Source organism: Aotus nancymaae, unplaced genomic scaffold (genome assembly GCF_030222135.1).
Source record: "Aotus nancymaae isolate 86718 unplaced genomic scaffold, 86718_ANA_hifiasm-v0.15.2.pri h1tg000007l, whole genome shotgun sequence".
Taxonomy (NCBI): domain Eukaryota; kingdom Metazoa; phylum Chordata; class Mammalia; order Primates; family Aotidae; genus Aotus; species Aotus nancymaae.
The window spans coordinates 52,092,585-52,112,568 of NW_026988418.1; the positions used below are offsets into that span (position 1 = coordinate 52,092,585).

The window sequence follows — 19,984 nt, forward strand, 5'->3', positions numbered from 1 at the left end:
GGAATTAAACTTTACCTCTAAAAAAATTACAATGAAATCTCATATGCCTTTCACCTCGATTCACCCAGTGATGACATTGACTTTATCTCTCAAAAAGAAGTCTAAAGAAATCTCTCTGACTTATCTATTAATATAGGTAGATAATTTATCTATCTTTCTAGATATCTATAATTTATCTCTCTACATAATATGCAATGTTATATGTATTATTATTCTTATTATTTTTCTTATTTCTTATCTGTGGGAGTAAATTGCAGAGAACCTGACACTTCTAGGCTAAGTACTTCAGCCTGTACTTGAATTCTTTAGATTCTAGAATACCTTTTGGAAAGGTACCCTGCAGTCTCTAGAGGTTTCTCATCCCACAGTGGATCTTTTCCCTTCTCCCTTCTATTCCCATCACTCTTCTATACCTGCAGATAATAGATGAACATATAAGGTCACACTGATGCATTAGAGAACAATTTTCAGTATACGATGATCATTAAAAAGTTACTGCAGGTTGTTGATCAAAAACCTTATAGCATAACCACTGTCTTTGAGGAAGAGTATTCTGACAGATAAGTGGTTGCAGTAGCATAGCACAGAGTAATAGGTTGCCAGATTATCCAGGCTTTTGTCTCTTACTCTCTTTTTCATTGGTAAAATGTACATAAAAATTATCATTTTAATAATTTTTAAGAATATACTTCAGTGATATTAGTGTATTCACGTTGTTGTGCAACCATCTCCAGAACGTCATAATTGTAAACTGAGTCTCTCTACCTTTAAATAATGATTCTGCATTCCCTCCTCCCCCAGCCCATGGTAGTTACACTTCTAATTTCTGTCTTAATGTATTGGATTATTCTAGTACCTCATACAATATTTGTTCTTTTGTGTCTGGCATATTTCACTTGGCATAATGTCTTCGAAGTGATCCATGTTGTAGCATGTGTCATAATTTCATACATTTTTATGGCTGAATAATATCTTGTAGTTATATACAATGTTTTATTCATCTATTCATCTGTTGAAAGTCCTTTGAGTTGTTTTTATCTTTTGGCTATTGTGCATAATGATTCCATAAACACTGGTGTACAAATATCCGTGTGAGTCCCTGGCTTCAATTTGTTGGAGTGTATATATAGAAGTAGAATTTCTTCATCATATGTCAATTCTATGTTTGGTTTTCCAAGGAACTACCATACTGTTTTCCATAGTGACAGTACCAGTTTACATTCCCATGGACAGTGCACACAGGTTCCAAATTCTCTACATCCTAGCTAACACCTGTTTGGAGTTTGGGTTTTTTTTTTTTTTTAAAACAAATAATAGTCATCCTAACAGGTGGGTCTAACATGTTACCTCATTGTAGTTTTGATTTTCATTCACCTAGGGATTAATGATGTTGAGCATGTTTTCATGTGCTTATTGGCTATTTGTTTTCATGTGCGTATTGGCCATTTCTTCTTTGGAGAACCATCAGTCTACTCTGCCCACTTTTTTTATTTAAGTTCTGTGGTACATGTGCAGATATTGCAGATTGTTACATAGGTATACACATGCCATGGTGGTTTGCTGCCTCCATCCCCCCCCATCACCTACATTAGGTATTTCTCCTAATGTTATCCCTCTTCAACCTCCCCACTCCCTGCTATCCCTCCCCTAGCCCCCCAGTCCCCAACAGCCCCCAGTGTGTGATGTTCCCCTCCCTGTGTCCTTGTGTTCTCATTGTTCAACACCCACTTATGAGTGAGAACATGTGGTGTTTGGTTTTCTGTTCTTGTGTCAGTTTGCTGAGAATGATGTTTTCCAGATTCATCTATGTCCCTGCAAAGGATATGAACTCACACTTTTTTATGGCTGCATAATATTCCATGGTGTATATGTGCCACATTTTCTTTATCCAGCCTATCTTTGATGGGCATTTGGGTTGGTTCCAAGTCTTTGCTATTGTAAACAGTGCCTCAGTGAATATACGTGTACATGTGTCTTTATAATAGATCAATTTATAATCTTTTGGGTATATAACCAGTAATGGGATTGCTGGGTCAAATGGTATTTCTAGTTCTAGATCCTTGAGGAATTGCCACACTGTCTTCCACAATGGTTGAACTAATTTACACTCCCACCAATAGTGTAAAAGCATTCCCATTTCTCCACGTCCTCTCCAGCATCTGTCTCCAGATTTTTTAATGATTGTCATTCTAACTGGCGTGAGATGGTATCTCAATGTGGTTTTCATTTGCGTTTCTCTAATGACTAGTGATGATGAGCATTTTTTCATATGTTTCTTGGCCACATAAATGTCTTCTTTCGAAAAATGTCTGTTCATATCTTTCACCCACATTTTGACGGGGTTTTTTTTTCTTGTATATTTGTTTTAGTTCTTTGTAGATTCTGGATATTAGCTCTTTGTCAGATGAGTAGATTGCAAAAATTTTTTCCCATTCTGTTGGTTGCCAGTTCACTCTAAGATAGTTTCTTTTGCTGTGCAGAAGCTCTGGAGTTTATCCCATTTGTCTTTTTTGGCTTTTGTTGCCGATGCTTTTGGTGTTTTAGTCATGAAGTCCTTGCCTATCCTATGTCCTAAATAGTATTGCCTAGGTTTTTTTCTAGAGTTTTTATGGTGTTAGGTCTTTTGTTTAAACCTTTAATCCATCTGGAGTTACTTTTTGTATAAGGTGTAAGGAAGGGGTCCAGTTTCAGCTTTCTGCACATGGCTAGCCAGTTTTTCCAATACCATTTATTAAACAGGGAATCCTTTCCTTTCCCCATTGCTTGTTTTTGTCAGGTTTGTCAAAGATCAGATGGTTGTAGATGTGTTGTGTTACTTCCAAGGCCTCTGTTCTGTTCCCTTGGTCTATATATCTGTTTTGGTACCAGTACCATGCTGTTTTGATTACTGTAGCCTTGTAGTATAGTTTGAAGTCAGGTAGCATGATGCTTCCAGCTCTGTTCTTTTTGCTTAGAATTACCTTGGCTATGTGGGCTCTTTTTTGGTTTCATATGAAGTTTAAAGTGGTTTTTTCCAGTTCTGTGAAGAAGGTCAATGGTAGCTTGATGGGGATAGCATTGAATCTATAAATTACTTTGGGCAGTATTGCCATTTTTACAATATTGATTCTTTCTAACCATGAGCATGGAATTTTTTTCCATCTATTTGTGTCCTCTCTTATTTCTTAATTTTTTTCTGCTGTTGTTGTTATTGAATTTTAGGAATTCTTTATGTGTGTTCTATGAGAAATATGATTGGCAAATATTTTCTCCCTTTCCATAGGATTTGCATTTTTATGCAATTGATAGTGTTATTTGATGCACAAAAGTCTTTAATTGTGATGAAGTGTGGTGTATCTAATTTTTTTCACTTGCTTCCTCTGATTTTGGTATCATACACAGGAAGTTATTGTATGTGATACCAGAAATCATTGTAAGTGACATACCAGAAATCCAAGGTAAGCAGAACAGAGCCAGAAAATGTTGCTCCCAGTCAAATTAGTGTGTTATGAATAAGGTCTTCTTTGCTCCCTCCACTTCAAGGGAGGGAACTGGGAACTAGACACCCACCTCCTCCAAACTAAGTCCATGTCACTGAGTGGAGTGGGTAGAATTAGCAAACAAAATGCCATGGAATCTCCTAGAATTTTGAATGTGCCTTTTAAAAGTATTGGACATTTGCCTGGTTGCTGTAGACTTTTGACTGTTTTCCAGAGCTCCTGTAAGATTATTTTAGCCATTTTTTAAGTTGTTTTGAGATGTCTCCAAGGAAAGAAGGGCTTAGAACTTCCTAGCCTGCTATTTTACTGAATTGTTCAAGTTTGTAATCCTGGCACTATGATTTCTACATGTACCCTTTGTAAGACTCATGATATCATTTGCATATTTGTTGGTATAATAATCTCTAAGTTGCAAGTTTTAGTGAGGTCAGATACTTAAGGCATGCATCACAGGGCTTGCAGTATTAGTGGGCCCCCTATTATGGTAACAATTACTTGGACGTTAATATTACTACTGAAGTAAAACTTTAAAGAAGATAACGCTCCATATTTCATCACTTATGTCATTACAGATTTAAGAAAGTGATAAAAGAAGCCTTCTACCATATGCTAATGCTAGATTACATGTTGTCCAATAGAAACACAGAAGTCTTATCAGTCCTATGTTGATGGGTGCTTGGGAAACAGTGAGACAAAGAATGATATTGTACCTTATTTCTACTAGGAGGCTCTTCTAAGTTGGCAGTTGCCATGGAATCTGTACCCAAAATGTTGGCTCCCATTTGCCTGGTGGAAAACAAAGAGAAGCTGTTAGTGAACCAGCAAGCTATACAGATTCTTGACCAGATTTCTCAGCCAGTGGTGGTGGTGGCCATTGTAGGACTGTACCGTACAGGCAAATCCTACTTGATGAACCAACTGGCAGGACAGAATCATGGTGAGGGTGAGTGGTATCCTGGGACACAGACCAGTTGCTCAATCCCAGCTATATCTCAGCTTCTTAATTCTCCACCCTAGGCACATGAAGTGAGAGTCCAATTCCTTTCAATAAACCAACCTTCTCATTCTAATTCTTACCACCAAATCACTTACAATAATCTATTCCCATATTTTTTCCTTCATTTCCATTAAGGAAACTCTCCATTATTAGTGCCCAGAATCCTACATTCCCTTGTGTATTCAAGTCCTGGGCTCCTGTAATTGTGTCTCCTTTCTCTTACAACATATTTTTCTTTCTTCATGTAATATTCCCATCAACATATGAAGTTGTTTTAATCTGTATAATCTTAAAAACCCTTCCCGAGTTTCACATCCTATCATGGCCACCAACTTCTGTTTTGTTTTTGTGTTTGTTTTAGTTTTTAATCACTTTTCAATGCAAAAAAAAAATTTCAATTTCCCTGTTTGAATTTTTTCTTTCTTGCATCTTTCTTCAACCCACTCCTCTCTAACTTTGAACCCCACCACTTTTTAAGATGCTCCTGTTTTCAGTGACCTCCATTTTGTCCGATTCATGGATTCCTCTTTGTCTCCATTTTGAGCCCTTGCTTGGGGTCTCTTTAAAATTTAAAGTCTCTTGCTTTCTGAAATAGATGACTCACAGAGAGAACCATTCTTGAGGAAATACAGAAAGCATCATCTTGTATGCTGGGGTAGTTACAATCCAACCAGTCTGACACTGCGGTCCCAAGGGCTGCTTGGCTGCTCTGCTGTCTCTGTGCTTAGCTTCCTCCTCTTCCCTGCAGGCTTCCCTCTGGGCTCCACGGTGCAGTCTGAAACCAAGGGCATCTGGATGTGGTGTGTGCCCCACCCCTTCAAGCCAAACCACACCCTGGTTCTTCTGGACACCGAGGGTCTGGGCGATGTGGAAAAGGTAAGTCAGAGAGTCATAGACAGATTCTTTTATTCCAGACATGATCCTTGTAGTTTAACTGCTGTGATCTATTTGTGAAAACTAGAAATCCAACTACAGTGAATAAGGCAAACTTTGGCCCGTTTGAATCACACTTCTAGACAAGATTAGTTATCATGATATATTAGGTAAAACATTCTTTTATTTAGCATAGACATTGGTGAACAAAGTAAACGTCCTACCCACAAAGATCTCTCGGTATCATAGATACCACACGTATTTTAATGTCCTCTGGGTTCATACAGGTTACTGCCAATGACACAATTTCCTTTTTGAAGGTGTAATAGTATTTCATCATGTAAAGATTTTATATTTTTAAAAATTCATTCATCTGTGATGGAAACAGTTTGACTCCATGCCTTGGCTATTGTGAATAGTATCACAATAAATATAAAATTGCAGATACCTCTTTGACATACTCATTTCATTTTCCTTGGATAGATACACAGTAGTGGGATTTCTGGATCCAGTTTCTAGTTTTCCATTTAAGTCTTTAATCCATTTTGAATTGTTTTTGTGTATGGTGTATAATAGGATCAAATATTGCTCTTCTGTGTGCATGTGGATATCCAGTTTTCCCAGGACCATTTATTGAAGAGACCATCCTTTCTCCAATGTGTGTTCTCAACACATTTGTCAAAAATGAGTTCACTGTGGATGTATACATTTATTTCTGTCTGCATTGTCTATTCTGTTCCATTGATCTATATATATGTCTGTTTCTACACCAGTACTGTACTATTTTGACTACTGTGGCTTTGCAATATATATTGAAATCAAGAAATGTGATGCCTCCAGCTTTGTTCTTCTTGCTCACAATTACTTTGATTATTCAAGAAATTTTGTGATTCTGTGTTAATTTTTAGATTGTTTTTTATATTATTTAAGAATATTATTGGGGCTGATTGTTGCCAATGACACGATTTCCTTTTTAAAGGCATAATAGTATTTCATTGTGTATAGATTTCACATTTTTAAAAATTCATTCATCTGTGAATGAAATCTCCATGCCTTGGCTATTGTGAATAGTACAGCAAAAAAATATAAAATTGTGGAGATGGCTTGAGGCTAGGAGTTGGAAACCACCGTGGGCATAAAAAGATAATAATAATAAACAAAATGTCTTTGGGATTTTTATAGGTACTTTAAAGTTATCTATCAAACAATAATATACTCTTGTCTAAATAGTTTATTGTTTCTCACAAGTCCCACTTTAAGAAAAATTCTCATTGATTACTTTTAGAAAAATTAGGGATTGAGGGACATAAAGTAATGAATAGGCTATTCTTCTTACCTCCAAAATCCCATATAGAATCTCTTAGCATCATGTAGAAATCTCTAGATCTCAGTTTTTATATTTGGTCTAGGAATGAGTTACACATGCCATTTAGGGTAGAAATAATTCCTGGACTATTCTATAATTTAGACATGCTCTAATTTATAAAAACAAATTAGCCTAACCTTTAGCTAAGTCCTAGTTATGTGGTGGAGCTCACAGAACTAATCAACCCCTTAAGTCCTAGTTAGGTGACAGAGTTCACAGCCCTTAATCAACCAGGTGCTGGAGCTTCCTATTTAGTCTTATCTTCGGCACTTACCTTCTGCTCAGTCAAACCAATAAACTCAATTCTTGTTGCAGTGACTCCTGAAATCTACAATATCTAATTTTGTTTCTGTGTGTCTTTCTACTTGCAGAATCACCTTCATTTCTTTAAATCCACATTCCACCAATTCTTTAACATTCAGCTCATGACTTCCCGGAAGCATTCACATCACATACACTTTCTTCAATTTTCATAGTTCTTATCTTCCTGGATAGACTTGTACTTTTTAATTTAACATAGCTATGGGTTCCACTGCTTATGTACATTACTAAGATGTTATCTCTTTATAAATATTGTCATTTTTATTGAATTCATCATTATGAATGTTTGTCACAGCTTTGAAATAGTCACCCTGAGAGTAAATTTATTAAATTTGCTTTTCTAAACATAAGAACAGTGAGAAATATTCTTCAGTTTCCTATAAGTGTTTGCTGAATTTAACTGAATATAATTAAAATCTCCAGTTATGTATACTATGGTATGGTTTTTTTACATGATGCATGGCCAATAAACAGGTGTAGACTAAGGAGTGTTAACACCTATCATGAACATCCAACTGAGAACCAGACATTGTGCTAGTTTTTCTATATATGCATCTTATTTTACCCCATTGAGGCAAAGGAAACCCCTATTAAGATTAGAATCCTTTTACATGTAAAGAAATTGTGATTAGAAGGCTTATTGTAACTGTCAAACTGTTGTTTACATTCATGTCTATCTTCTTTGTACAGCAAATACACTAACTGAAATCATAAATGAAAGACTAAATAAATAAATGTCTCAGTGAATTTCTAAAGGCTACACGCCTAAGTCCTTTGCTCTATTGTGGTTTTTAGGGTGACCCTAAGAATGACTCATGGATCTTTGCCCTGGCCGTGCTCCTGTGCAGCTGCTTTGTCTACAACAGCATGAGCACCATCAACCACCAGGCCCTGGAGCAGCTGCAGTATCCTTCCAGGAACAGAACAGAACCACCAAGTTTCATTGACTTTATAGGAATGGAGAGCAAGTCATTTCCTCCTTCCCTTTTATTTCATTACCTTTGGTGCAGCATAGGGAACCCAAGACAAAAGAGAATGTTTATAATTTTTTAATAAAAGAAATGTGTGAGTTGTGGGCAGATAGTTGCTTTTCCTTAGCTAAGTCCTAGTTATGTGACGGAGCTCACAGAACTAATTAAGGCAAAGTCCTCCCCAAGGCCTGATGGAGTAGAAGATTCCACCGAGTTTGTGAGTTTCTTTCCAGACTTTATTTGGACTGTACGAGATTTCACTCTGGAGCTGAAGTTGAACGGTCATCCTATCACAGAAGATGAGTACCTGGAGAATGCCCTGAAGCTGATTCAAGGTATCAGAGTGTGGCCTGGGCTGTGGGCAGTCCAATGGGTGTGTGATCTGCTAAACACTGCCTGTCATCTCTGGGGTTTCATTTGTATTTGAGACTAGATTGAGGTCTGTAGAAATGGGGGTTGGGAGGTATGTTGAAGAGCTCTAGGAATGGAGTTTAGTTCACTTAAGAAGAGTAGAGCCTAAAGTGCAGATAGATTATTCAAGACAGATTTGTTCTTTGTACAATTAGTACCTTAGCATTCAGATTACAATGGGTGCTAAGACTTTCTAAAAACAAGATGCTTGTGATCCCTGTTTTGCCCTCTGCTTTTCCGTGTTTAGAAAATGATTGACCAGATAATTGTTAGACATGAAATTACAATGAAAAGCCTACCTAATAAAAATATATGTGTGTGTTTGCATTGTTATAAAGGAATACCTGAGCCTGGGTAATTTATTTAAAAATGTTTATATGGCTCACCAGTTCTGTAGGCTGTACAAGCAGGGCACCATCTTCTTCCAGTCAAGACCCCAGGAAGCTTCTACTAATGGTGGAAGGTTAAGGGTGAGCTGGTGCGTCACATGGTGAGAAAGGGAACAACAAAGTGGGGAAGGTCCCAGTCTTTTTAGTAACCAGATCTTGTGTGGACTCATTACCACAAGGATGGTACCAAGGCATTCATGAGAAATCTGCCCCTGTGACCCAAACACCTCCTACTAGGCCCACCTCCAATATTGGGAGGTCACATTTCAACATGAGATTTGGAGGAGACACACATCCAAACTACATCAACATGTTACATAGATATTCTTCTCATGGAGGGATATAACTTTTCGGTACCCGTAGACTTATATTATCTACAAAAATTATTTTGTGTGCTAAAGTAACCTGAAGAAACACATGTCTTTACAATCTGTGCCTTTTCAAAATTTCTGATAATTGTCAGAATATTCATTTTACTTTCTATGTTATGATTTTTCTCTTAAATTCAACATATGTATCCATGCTATAATTTCATAATAATTGTTTTAATGGGTTACATTTATGTGTGTGTGTGTATCTGATAAAACCTTATGAAAAAATATCAATTCCAGTGCACTCATTTTTGCTTTCATTTTTCTATTTATGCTTTCTTGAAACATTTATTAAAAATTCATAGGCAGAAGAACAATACTGTCAAATAGAATACAGTCTTTTACTCCTAAAAGTTTATAGAGAAGTGATGATTATCTTAAAATTGCATTCTTGGCTGGGCATGGTGACTCAAGCCTACAGTGTCAGCACTTTGGAAGGCAGAGGTGGAAAGATTACTTGAGTTCAGGAGTTTGAGACCAGCCTGGGTAACATAGTGAGACCCTGTCTCTATAAAAACTAGAACAAATCAGCTAGATGTCATGGTGCACATTTGTAGTCCCAACTACTAAAGAGGCTAAGGTGGAAGGATCACTTGAGCCTGGGAAATCAAGGATACAGTAAGCCGTAACTGTGCCACTGCACTCTAGTCTGGGCAGTGGAGCAAGACCTCATCTGAAAAAAAACAAAACAAAATTCCATTCTTGTTACATTTAGTCTTCAGATGATTTTGCTAAAAAATAGCTAACACAATACAAATTTTTTTAGCATCAATGTAGTTTCCTTAAATAATCAAGGTATCTTTTTTACTATCCCAATTTCTGGCTCTTTTTTTGGTCCCACAGCTCAGTTTCTACATGGAATGAAGTGGACCAGAAATTTACATTTGATATTTCATTAATTCAGCCATTCATTTAGTAAACATCTCATAAACAATACTTTATACTTGGCACTATGTTCAGGTCTACAGATACCAGCCATGGGTTTTGTTTGTACTTGGGTCAGATGTCTCCCAAAGTTTCCTGCCAGCATTTTGTCACTGGTACAAGTTTCATGTGCACAGAAGTATTGAATGTTTATGCTATAAGCGCAGAAGACAGCAAGAAAGACAATAAACCCTGTCAAAAATAACTTTAGGTCTCTTATATGAAGACTGTTTTCACTATATTCTCTGTTTTATTTATCCCCCAGGCAAGAATCTCAAAATTCAAACATCCAATTTGCCCAGGGAATGCATCAGGCATTTCTTTCCAAAACGGAAGTGTTTTGTCTTTGACCGGCCAACAAATGACAAAGACCTTCTAGCCAATATTGAGAAGGTGTCAGAAAAGCAACTGGATCCCAAATTCCAGGAACAAACAAACATTTTCTCTTCTTACATCTTCACGCATGCAAGGACCAAGACCCTCAGAGAAGGAATCATGGTCACTGGGAATCGTGAGTCTCCTTTTCACATTTCTGTGGGGCCTCATGTGTTGAATATATTGTATAATGTGTTTCTCAGAATTTTTGTTAGATTCCATACAGAGCTATGTATAATAGGTATTCACACTCAATGAAGAAATGTGTATAATTATCTCACTTATTGCAACTTACAGATTCCTCTCCAATATTGCAAACTCTGTCACTGATATCTGTAGCTTCCACATATCTGAAAAATAATCCTTCACTAATAAAATATCTAACTGAATATAAAAACAGACATATAATATTTTCTTAGAGGAAGTCTTATGTGTTCAGTATTCTTTGCAAAGAGAATACAAAAGATATGTTGGAAGTTTAAAAGACTCTAGAAGGTTGTGAGTGGTGGCTCACACCTGTAATCCCAGCACATTTGGAGGCAGAGGCAGGCAGATTGCTTGAGCTCAGGAGTTTGAGACCAGCCTGGACAACATGGTGAAACTCCATCTCTACAAAAAATACAAAAATTAGCTGGGCGTGGTGGCATGGACCTGTAGTCTCAGTTACTTAGGAGGCTGAGGCAGGATAATTGCTTGAGCCCGGGAGGAGGAGGTTGCAGTAAGCCAAGATCATATCACTGCACTCCAGCCTGAGTGACAGAGCAAGACCCTGTCTCAAAAAGAAAAAAAAAGTCTAGAACTAAATATTAGTCAGTAAGTCCCTGAAAATCCATTGGTAGATTCAGAATTAAGAATAAATGTGATATGATTTACCCTGCCTTATCATTTTACCTGTGTAAACTACTTTCCTTGCAATTTGTTTAAATGAGAAATAGTATTTCCCATCTACCCTCTGGTGTGTTACATAAAAGTAGATATTAAAATCTTTAGCTCTGGTGACTGGAGATCCATAAACATGAAGAGTCAGTATGAAAATGAAAGTGACAATAGCAGAAGGAGGTAGGGGTGTGGGTGTATGTGTTTGCATGTGTGCGTGGGTGTGCTCAGAAATGTAGCCTAGGATCCCACTGAGCTTTAATTTCATATTACCCCCTATATCTCCTGGTTCATTTAGGTCTGGGAACTCTGGCGGTGACTTATGTAGATGCCATCAACAGTGGAGCGGTACCTTGTCTGGAGAATGCAGTGATAACTCTGGCCCAGCGTGAGAACTCAGCGGCCATGCAGAGGGCAGCTGACTACTACAGCCAGCAGATGGCCCAGCGAGTGAAGTTCCCCACAGACACGCTCCAGGAGCTGCTGGATGTGCACACAGCCTGTGAGAGGGAAGCCATTGCCATCTTCATGGAGCACTCCTTCAAGGATGAAAACCAGGAATTCCAGAAGAAGCTCGTGGTAATTTGTCTTAGTCATTACTGTTCATGATCCTTCCCCTTGAAGAATGAAGCCTATAGTTGCCTTTATTGACACCAGTGCTCATCTGTCACTGAGGAATAACTTACCGTGGATTATCATGAGGGATAGAGTTTCAAAAGACTATATATTTCTTTTATCTCCCCAAACCTTAAGCATTCAACCAGAAAACCTTCTGATAACTGAGGTAAAATCAATACAGATCACTTAAGATCTTCCTTAAGTGAATAATTCTAAGGATTCCAGGCCTGCTCTGAACACCCACAAGTCATTCCTGAGCAGTGCACTTTTCCTGTGCAGAGTCCACCTTTCCCAGGAAACAAAGATCCTCTTACCAGATCTTCATTCCGGCCCATTGTTCAACTTACACTGCTCTTTCTTGAATCCTTGTACCATTGAGGACAGGCACACAGGATGCTACAGTTGCAACAAACCATAGAGATTATGGAATGTAGTCCCATCATGTCACAGATGAGGAACCTGAAGCTCAGGAAGGTTAATGAACTTTTCCATAGTCTTGAAGAGAATTTTTAGCATTGTGAATATATCAAGTTTTGTGTCTCTGATTCCACATCTACTCCACTAGAAGGTTTTTCTCATGAGGACCACAGTTGGATTGACCCTTCTACCAGATTCTTTAGAATTTCATCTCCTCCATTTGTTTCTTTTGGTGACATCTCTCTACATTTCCCTTTCAGGAAATCACAATGAATAAGAAGGGGGATTTCTTGCTGCAGAATGAAGAGTCATCTGTTCAGTACTGCCAGGCTAAACTCAATGAGCTCTCAAAGGCCCTAATGGAAAGTATTTCAGCAGGAAGTTTCTCTGTTCCTGGAGGGCACAAGCTCTACATGGAAACAAAGGAAAGGGTTGAACAGGACTATTGGCAAGTGCCCAGGAAAGGAGTAAAGGTGAGGAATAAGGGGAATATGGGCAATTTATAGGATAGAGTGAATGGAGGCTTCAGCACCAGCCGTGAGTAGTAAGAGAGCAGAGGGATAGCATAACACCTTAGCTTTCAGTGTCAACTACTTATCATTTATTTCTGAGAATAAAAATTTTTATCCCTAGACAAAGAGTATGGTATTCAGAAATCCAGGAGAAATAGAATAAGAATTAGTCATGTGCCAAGAGCTGGTGATTCGCATGGTAAAAGCATAATCTTTGCATTCAAAGCTGATCAAAATGAGAGAGAGCGAAATAAATAGACAATTACATACAGAGTAATGACACTAATGGACCTCTGAAAATAAGCTACCTAGATGGTGGTAATAAACATAATAGTAGTAATAATACAGCTAACTCACAATGAGCTGTTATTACCTACAGTATATTGTTAAAGTCTTTCCCCGGACCTTTTAATGTAATCCTCCTAATGACTTTAAGAAGCACCCTTATTTTGGAAGTGTCACCGAACTGAACTTAGAACCCAAGGAAGATTACACAACTTACCTAATGTTCTGGCCAGCAGGTGGCAGAAGAAAGCAACAGCATAGATTAGAGGCAGCATTGCACACTGGAAGACAAACATGTAAAAGCTTCAGACATTGGGATTTTGTACACCTGTACACATAGTTCTGCCTGGCTGGAACCCAGAGCAGGTATGGGGAGATATTATAGCAGTGGCAGAGGCACTGGAGGGAGACGGGAAGCAGGAGATGAGGAGGGGCTCTGGTCACACTAAGGAGCCTGCACATTTCGTAGGGGGCCACATTGTAATTTTAGGCACAAAGCAAAAGTTACAAGACCATATTTGCTTTTGCAACACTAATACCCGGAATATCAATTTTCAAAGAAATCTAAGTGTTTTTTTCTTGCTTCCACAGGCAAAAGAGGTTTTCCAGAGATTCCTGGAGTCACAGGTGGTGATAGAGAAATCCATCTTACAGTCAGATAAAGCCCTCACTAATAGAGAGAAGGCAGTAGCAGGTATGTGGCAGGGCTCAGCTTGCAGCAGGATGGGTAGGTTTCCACAATGCCATCTGACAGATTTAACAGGAAAACCTTCATAAAATGAGGAATTGCCTCCTCTGTGGAAGATACACTCTGCTAAATCTGAAAATCACAAGGAGGGCTGTGATGGTACATCAGCCAGACAGGCAGAGCCTTTCCCATCGCATTCTCAAATGTGCTCTTAATGTGTGCACCTTAATGTGCTCCTAATGGTGTGGACCTGGGTAAATTCTGTGATTTCTCACCCTGCCTTTCAGATTTGGTTTAGTCTCTCAGCACAGAAGGGTAGAGATGAGTCTTCATCTATTATTTTCTTCTCTTTCTAAAACCTTCATGGAGCAGTGGATCGGGCCAAGAAGGAGGCAGCTGAGAAGGAACAGGAACTTTTAAAACAGAAACTACAGGAGCAACAGCAACAGATGGAGGCTCAAGAGAAGAGTCTCAAGGAAAACATAGCCCAGCTGAAAGAGAAGCTGCAGATGGAAAGAGAACACATACTGAGAGAGCAGAATATGATGTTGGAGCACAAGCTGAAGGTAAGTCTGCCCATGGCCTCAGCAGGCCAGGTGGTCCTTGCCTAGGTACCTCAGGAAGGGCTGGTGAAGGTTACAGCAGCATCATGGAAGGAAGCACAACACCATTTGCTACTTGGAAGTCACTATTATGTTTATTACCACCACCTAGGTAGCTTATTTTCAGAGGTCCATTAGTGTCATTACTCTGTATGTAATCCCTATTTTTTTTTTAATATTGTTTCAGTAAGACTTGGAATTCTTCTCTATACTTATATTCTGGAGAGTTCAGATTGACTATGATCCCTAAAACTCCTTGGGGAATATAAATAGGGTTGGAGCTGCTGTTTTGGGAGATTTTAAAGGTAATCTCAAGAGGTTAAACAGATATTCCACATGGTATATTTGATATGAGCAGCAACTGTTTGCTTTACCAAGACCACATATTACTAGGGCTCTACTACCACCCAAACACCCTGAGGTACCTCCATGCTGACATACAACTATGAGAAATTTCTAGACTTAAAAGGACAGGAAAGGGACAGTTTCTAAACTTGCTGCAGTTGTTTCTCTGTGTGTGGATAGCCTGCCCAAATTAGCACACAGTGTAGGGGGAATTCTTGCATTGTCCATCTGAAAGTTCTCTTATAAGGGATTTCTACATCAGCTTATAAGTTCCTGTTATTTCTATAATATGGGTGACCATGCTGCCCAATTGGTACTGAGAATTTATGCAATAAGACCAATGGCTACCTCCCAACTGGCATTTTTTTGGGCAGAAACATGTAGAATTTGTCCTCATACTTCGGTTAGCACCATAGCAAAACCATAATGGTGAATATTAGTAAAGTTATAAACTATGCTTCCTCAAAATGTCTAGGTCTAATTTCTACTCTAACAATTGAGAGAATGTTTTTAGGAGTAAAATTTAAAAAGTTTCACACAGGTCTTAAATACAAAATGTAAGTCTTAATAGAATGGGGATTTTTAAAAATTTACTTTTCTTCCTACATTTTTTAGGTCCAAAAAGATTTGCTTGATGAAGGATTTAGGAAGAAATCTGAGGAGATGAATGTAGAGATAAGTCAATTGAAACATATGATCGATACTACAAAAAATGATGATACTCCCTGGATTGCACGAACCCTGGACAAACTTGGGGATGAGCTAACTTCAATATTGTCTGCTCCTGCTAAATTAATTGGTCAGGTTGTCAAAGGTGTGAGCTCATTATTTAAAAAGCATAAGCTCCTCTTTTAAGGATATTATAAAGTTTCTCACCCTGCCTTTCAGATTTGATTTAGTCTCTCAGCACAGAAGGGTAGAGATAAGTCTTCACCTATTATTTTCTTCTCTTTCTAAAACCTTCATGGAGCAGTGGATCAGGCCAAGAAGAAGGCAGCTTAGTACATGTATGTTTTGGCCTATTTTTTATCTGTATGTTTTTTATTTTCATTCAGCAAAGTTTTTTTTTTGAGACAAAGTCTCACTCTGTCACCCAGGCTGGAGTGCAGTGATGCAATCTCAGCTCACTGCAACCTCCGCCTCCTGGGTTCAAGAGATTCTCCTGCCTCAGCCTCCCTAGTAGCTGGGATTACAGGCGCATGTCACCACACCTGGCTAATTTTTGCATTTTTAGTAGAGACGGGTTTTACCATATTAGCTAGGCTGGTCTCAAACTCTTGACCTCAAATGACCCACCCACCTCGGCCTTCCAAATTGTTGGGATTACAGGCGTGAGCCACTGTGCCTGGCCCTCATTCAGCAAAATTTTAAACATAAAAAGTGCTTATTAGAGGATATTAGTGCCTGGCCCACATTAGATAGAACAGATGCATACACACTTTGAAAAACCATGTTTACTTTTAGGAAATATAATTTTGAAAAATCATTTACATACAAGAGGTCCACTGAGGCATTGCTTTTAATAGCAAAATATCAGAATGTACTTGAATGTCCTTCACATAAGATTTGTAAGATAAATTTTACTATGTGTATGAACTGGAATATTCTATAGCCAGTAAACAAATTGACAGTGAAGCTCTATTTGTACTAGTAAAGAATGGTCTTGAAGAGATATTGTAAAATGAAAAAAAAAAGTTGTAAAGCAATGTAGAATATCTTATCACCAAGAAAAAAATGCAATTATTATATACAAGCATGCAAATATATCTCTGGAAAGATTAATGAAAGTCTACTATGATTGGCTCCTTCTGGGAAGAACCAGGTGAATGTAGGGGTTGAAGGAACACATACTCTTCATTTTATAGTCTATCTTTTGAATTTTGTAAAGAAATCTTATTTTATCTATTCAGAAATAAGAAAATGTAAGAGACAATGCTAATAATAAAAACAATAAAAAATAGTGAAATTGACTATCAGATGATGAAATTGCTTGTTGCTTCTAGGAATTACATCAGCCAGCTAAACGAGGGGTCTAAGACTAAAATCTGAATACTAGAATGCATAAAATTTGCATCCTATTCTTGTTTTCATTTTGGCCTGGTTTTTCAATCCCTTCTATGTGTTTCGTGACTAAGGCATACACTTTTTTGTGGGCTTTGAAATCTCAGCTGCTGTAGCCTCTATTTCCTATCTCTGAATTTGAGTTTTAAGGTGTTAGAAGCACAAGTGTACCAAACATTAAGATTAAGCACTGATAAGAGGGATTCTGCCAACCTTGTAAAGTCAGTAGTGGTCTCTTTGTGGTAGGCTCATTTGGAAAGGATAATGTGCCTTTCCAGAACTGAACCCCTTGATGGGGGATGATAGATACAGACACAGAGAGGCCTGGTGTTGACCCTTAATTGTTGAATCTAAGTAGATTCAGTTATAGTAATGAATGGCAGACAGCTAGGCCTGACTGAGAGAATTCTGAAGATGGTCACTACAGTGGACCAGCCATAGGGTTAAATGGGATGTGGAGAAAATAATCAAGTGAAATAGTACCTCTCAACCAGGAAGTTGAGAGGTAGCCCCTACACAGTGTCACATCCATAGCCTTGATCTGAGCTAATTTCAGACCCTGAACTCAACTGAGAGGAGGACAGTATCCCAGGAAAAGGACACTGCAACTCCAGGACACAAGTACATGATAATGATTTCCCTCATTCTCCTCCTAGGAAACCTCTGGGGCCATTTACTAGATATCCATATACTAGGGAAATACAAACACCCAAACATTTTAAGGACTCTTGGAATCAGGATTCAAGTTGCCCATGGTACCCAGATCATGGAAAGTCATCATAAACTACCTGTTAAAATAGGGAGATAGGGCATCAGGCTCAAGTGCAACTTTTTGCAATATAGTATTTGTTTCAAATTAAAAGTAAAGTTTGTTTGAAGATGAATACCTTACTTATTTTTCTGTACATCCCCTCAGGAGTATGTTCACGCATAGGATGTGTTAAATAAGCTTCTCTTATAAATATAAAACAATAGGAAGGGGCTGGGCACAGTGACTCATGCCCGTAACCTCAGCACTTTGGGAGGCTGAGACAGGCGGATCATGAGGTCAGGAGATTGAGACCATCTTGGCTAACACAGTGAAACCCCATCTCTACTAAAAATAAAAAAAATTAGCTGGCTGTGGTAGCACATGCCTGTAGTCCCAACCACTCAGGAGACTGAGGCAGGAGAATCACTTGAACCCAGAATGCAGAGGTTGCAGTGAACTGAGATTGTGTCACCGTACTCCAGCCTGAATGTCAGAGCAAGACTCTGTCTCAAAAAAAAAAAAAGGATGATGAGTGCATGATTATTTTTAATTGGTAAAATCTCATGAAATTTCCAGAGATCCATGGTAATAGGTAATTTGAATTTTCGGCTCCAGGTTAAGGTCTCTGAGGTGGTTTAAAGGCTATGAGGCCAGGCACAGTGGCTCAAGCCTATATTCTTAGCACTTTGGGAGAATAAGGCAGGCGGATCACTTGAGGTTAGGAGTTCAAGACCAGCCTGGCCAACGTGGCGAAGCCCTGTCTCTACCAAAAATACAAAAATTAGCCGAGTGTGGTGGCACATGCCTGTAATCCCAGCTACTCAGGAGGCTGAGGCAGGAGAATCACTTGAACCCAGGAGGCAGAGTTTGCAGTGAGCCAAGATCACGTGACTGCACTCCAGCCTGGGTGACAGATCCTGGGTGACAGAGTGAGGCTCTGTCTCAAAAAAATAAAATAAAGGCTATGAGAAGAAAAGAAACTTTCCTGGTACAGTGTCCCTCTCTAGACTTCATGTCTTACAGTCTCTTTAAAACTGAGTCAAAGATTTTTTTTCTATGCTTTATATGGTGACTGAGACAAATCTATGACCTCACACAAATCTGTAACTTCATGTATCACAGTCTCTATAAAACTGTATCAAAGAAAGAATTTTTCTCTGTGCTTTACAGAGAGGCTCACCCAGATCTGTAAAGAAATTAGAACAATTTTAGACCTTTCAATATCCAGTATTTCATATCTGGTCAAATCTGATACTTTCAAAACTGGATAGATCTATTTCAGATATCTTTGATGGTTGTAACAAGAATCTCATTCAATGTTATCTAAAGACTATAGTTCAAGAAAACTAAGATACTATTCAGTTGGGGCACAATACGACCACCTTATAATCACCACTCATCCTTCCTTTACTGATCATGCTTTTGCCATGTTTCAACGGTTCAGAGACATTCTATTGAATGCCATTTTGGCAGCAAAGTGGGATCAAGAGACCCCAACTCCATCCTCAGGCTCAATGACTCTGTAGAAGGCATGGAACTCAGAAAAATTTTATGCTCACAGTTACAAACGTACTACATTAAACAGCTACAAATTGAAACCAACAAAAGCAAAAGGGACATGGACCAGAGTCTGAGACCAAGCATAGGCTTGCACTTGTGTTCTCCCTTGGGAGTTGCACAGACATTACCTAATTCTCCCACTAACAATGTGTGACACATGTCAACCAGGGATGGTCACACGAACTTTAGTGTCTGGTGTTTTTATTAGAGGGCAGTCACGTAGGAAAGGAGTGCTCATGTGGCCAATCTTATTTACTTAGACTCCTGCCCCTTCAGAGGTCAAACTGGTAAGGCATATCCTAAGACTTCCACCATAAATCACATTTTTAGCAGAAAGTATCTGGTATAGTCCAAGCCCTTGACATGTCCAAAACATTCTTATAAGGCAGGTTGTTCTAAGGGCTTATTGGTTATATCCCATGAATCAGTTGAGGGCCAGACCTTTCTTACAGAATTAACCTTTTATTAGACAGTGTGAAACAATGAAGAAGGTGACAACATGACAAAGACAAAATAAAGATTTTTATTGTCTTACTGGAAGAATATGTCTATTTTTTTCTTGACTTTTTCAAGTATAAATATTCTTTCTCTGAAAGATGTAACTATCTAGCCTCTAGCAAAATATGCTGGAAGGATATGTTTTTAAAAGTAGTTTATTTTATTTCATTGTTACTCTATGCTTAGAAACTTCCAATCTGATTACAGTGACCTTTGAACAACGTGGGTCTGAACTTCGAATTCACTTAACATGGATTTTTTTCAACTAAACACAGTATGAAAATACATTATTTG

General features: G+C 38.4%; 1 protein-coding gene across 2 annotated transcripts; it reads left to right on the forward strand.

The window, feature by feature from the left end:
* The first annotated feature begins 4,229 nt into the window (after positions 1-4,229).
* Positions 4,230-15,739, forward strand: LOC105725653 (guanylate-binding protein 6). 2 transcript variants are annotated; one of them, XM_021666401.2, is made up of 11 exons: positions 4,230-4,416; positions 5,225-5,244; positions 5,332-5,352; positions 7,832-7,941; positions 8,146-8,342; positions 10,368-10,613; positions 11,652-11,932; positions 12,649-12,861; positions 13,777-13,879; positions 14,246-14,439; positions 15,436-15,739. In XM_021666401.2, exons 1-11 carry the CDS (start codon positions 4,230-4,232, stop codon positions 15,673-15,675), a joined length of 1,812 nt encoding a protein of 603 aa, XP_021522076.1. In that variant the 3' UTR covers positions 15,676-15,739. The 2 variants fall into 2 exon arrangements, with proteins under 2 accessions (XP_021522076.1, XP_012320199.1); XM_012464776.2 differs by having other exon boundaries at positions 5,225-5,352.
* The last annotated feature ends 4,245 nt before the right edge of the window (positions 15,740-19,984 follow it).

Coding starts and splice junctions, on each gene's coding strand:
- LOC105725653 (XM_012464776.2), top strand. CDS start 4,230: ATGGAATCTGTACCCAAAATGTTGGCTCCCATTTGCCTGGTGGAAAAC. Junction 10,614..11,651: donor AATCATGGTCACTGGGAATC/GTGAGTCTCCTT, acceptor TGGTTCATTTAG/GTCTGGGAACTCTGGCGGTG. Junction 12,862..13,776: donor TGCCCAGGAAAGGAGTAAAG/GTGAGGAATAAG, acceptor TTGCTTCCACAG/GCAAAAGAGGTTTTCCAGAG.